Source organism: Grammomys surdaster, unplaced genomic scaffold, assembly GCF_004785775.1.
Source record: "Grammomys surdaster isolate TR1022 unplaced genomic scaffold, NIH_TR_1.0 125852, whole genome shotgun sequence".
Classification (NCBI taxonomy): Eukaryota; Metazoa; Chordata; class Mammalia; order Rodentia; family Muridae; genus Grammomys; species Grammomys surdaster.
The window spans coordinates 1,562,959-1,565,440 of NW_021620678.1; the positions used below are offsets into that span (position 1 = coordinate 1,562,959).

General features: G+C 50.5%; 1 protein-coding gene across 1 annotated transcript in view; it reads left to right on the plus strand.

The window, feature by feature from the left end:
• Positions 1–481: 481 nt before the first annotated feature.
• The window catches only part of Cacna1i (calcium voltage-gated channel subunit alpha1 I), a 98,633-nt gene continuing 96,632 nt past the window's right edge, over positions 482–2,482 (plus strand). The window contains exon 1 of the mRNA XM_028789847.1: positions 482–711. Coding sequence (XP_028645680.1) covers positions 482–711 — 230 coding nt within the window. The remainder of the gene's footprint in view (positions 712–2,482) is intronic.

Here is a 2,482-nt window from a genome sequence, read left to right on the forward strand (position 1 = left end):
GACCTTGTGCATGCTAGGCAAGCATTCTATTACTTGAGCTACATTCAGCCTAGACTTCCACTTTAATTATTATTATTATTTTTGGTAGTACTGGGAACAGCTCCCAGACCTAGAATATTAAACGTATTCTCTACCACTGAGTCACACTCCCAACAAGAACTCTAGCTCAGCACTATGAAAAGAAAAGAAAGACATCATTTACATTCTAAGATTTTATTTAAGTTTTTAAAAAAATAGTTGTCATTTGCCAAAGCCTATAGTGACTCGGCTTGAGCAATTGAGTGATACTGACTTCGGTATTATCTGTCCCCACTAACTCACGTGACCACAGTGAGGGTAGAGGGGTATCTTTAATGACCTGGAGCTAGGCTCTCTGAGCTGTGTCACCCACCATGGGGGAGGTAGGCTGGGGAGTGGGTGCTAAGCCAACCCCCACCATGTGTCCTTCTCTGTTCCCTAGGGCTCCCTGCTCCATGCTGACATGGCTGACAGCAGCTTACCACCCTCATCTGCAGCAGGCCCGGACCCTGAGCCGGGAATCACAGAGCAGCCGGGACCCCGGAGTCCCCCTCCATCCCCTCCAGGCCTGGAGGAGCCATTGGATGGAACCAACCCCGATGTCCCACATCCAGACCTGGCACCTGTTGCCTTCTTCTGCCTGCGCCAGACCACGAGCCCACGGAACTGGTGCATCAAGATGGTATGTAACCCATATCCTTTGGAGGCTGGTGTGCCTGTGCCCAGTTCAGGGGCCAGCAGGGGAAGGCAGGATGGGTAGAATTGCTTTCTGGCCTCTAACCTGACAACCTGGTCCTCTAGCCAGCAGAAGCAAGGTCTGTAGTGAGCTTCTTGTAAGTGGGCACAGATGGCCATCTGGGAAAATGTCAAGGATGGAGGCTGGACCTGGGGTCTTGCTGCTGGAAGCTGCTGATGGCTGCACATTCTGATTTTCTGCTAAGAATCGGGTCCCTCAGTAATATCTGCAAAGAGCTCTGAATCCATGAGCCCTACTTGCATGTGAAAAGCCTCACCTCTTCACTGTCCCACTGGGGATAATGTTTCCGGTTCATCAACGTTGGGGCATACATTCGAGATCCTTCACAGGTTCCTATTACCCCCAGGTTTCAGAAAGATGTCCTAACCTAGCCCACCAGGCACTTGGAGCCCTGGCCAGCCCCTTTCTCCACATTCTGCCTGCCCTGGGTTTGTCTATGCTTCTGGCTTCCTATATACCATTTTCTCTATCCAGAATACTTTTTCCTTCCTTCTTCTCTTGGCCAAATCCATTGCCATATCCTTCAAATGACAACATCAGTGTCATCTCCTCAGGCAGCCCTCCATGTGGCCTCACATCAGGCTGGGCATTTTTTTTTTTTTGATGCAAGAGCTCATATTGCTAAAATTAGCTGTGTAGCTGACCTTCTGATCCTCCTGCCTCCACTTCCCAGTACTGGCCGGACTGTAGTAGTAGATTTGCTGAGTATGGATGAATACTATCCTTCGGGGCCCCAATAAAGAATGAGGTGTCGGGTGCGGGGCTCCAGAGTGAACACAGCAGGAGCTGGGGCCCAGGAAGGGAGAAGCTAGGGGTGTGGCTGGAGTAGAGGGCAGAGTGAGCCTGGCCGAACCCTGACGAGCCATCTGTGTTCTAGGACCTCCATCCTCAAGCACAGGCTCCAGGGCTGAGCTGTAGGTAGGACTGGGTATCAGGGATGCTAGTGGCTGTGGACCAGTGGAGAGGGATCCCAGGTGTGGCTCTGCAGCCTGTGACAAAGACTGCCCAGGTCAAAGGTGCTAGATCTCAATGCCACCCAGGGCAGGTGGAAGCTGGTGCATCAGGTAGCAGGGCTGAGATCATTAGGGATGTCTGGGAAGTTGACAAGAGCCATGCTGGAGCTTAGGCCTGCTGCTAACCCTAGCTGAAGGCCTAGATGATGTTCTGTATCCTTTGAGCTCTTAGAAATCAGAGGGGGTTTTACTAGAGGGAGTGGACCCAGAGGATGCCCTTGGCTACGAGGACATGAGTCTCCACTCACGAGAGATAGCTCAAGGGATCTTGGGTATGTCATGCTCTGAAATTTCTTCTTTTTCTTTTTCTCTGACCATACTCACCACTTTGGGATTTTTGAGATAGGGTCTCTCTACATACATAGCCCTGACTTTTCTGGAATTCATTATGTAGACCAGGCTAGCCTCAAATTCACAGAGATCTACTTGCCTCTGCCTCCTGAGGGTTGTGATTAAAGTTGTGTGCCACCATGCCCAACTCTGCTCTGTAATTTCATTCACTGACACTTCGATGTTTTCTCTGGGTACCCAGAGGGAGACAAGCATGTTCTGGATAGCTCCAAGGAGTGGGGAACGGACACCATCTACATGAACAAGTTTTACAAAGTGTTGAAGGAAACTTAAGGGCATGAAGCATGTGAGCAGATGGGGTCCAGGCTAAAGAAGTGGTGACGGCAGGAGGTTTGATGGATCT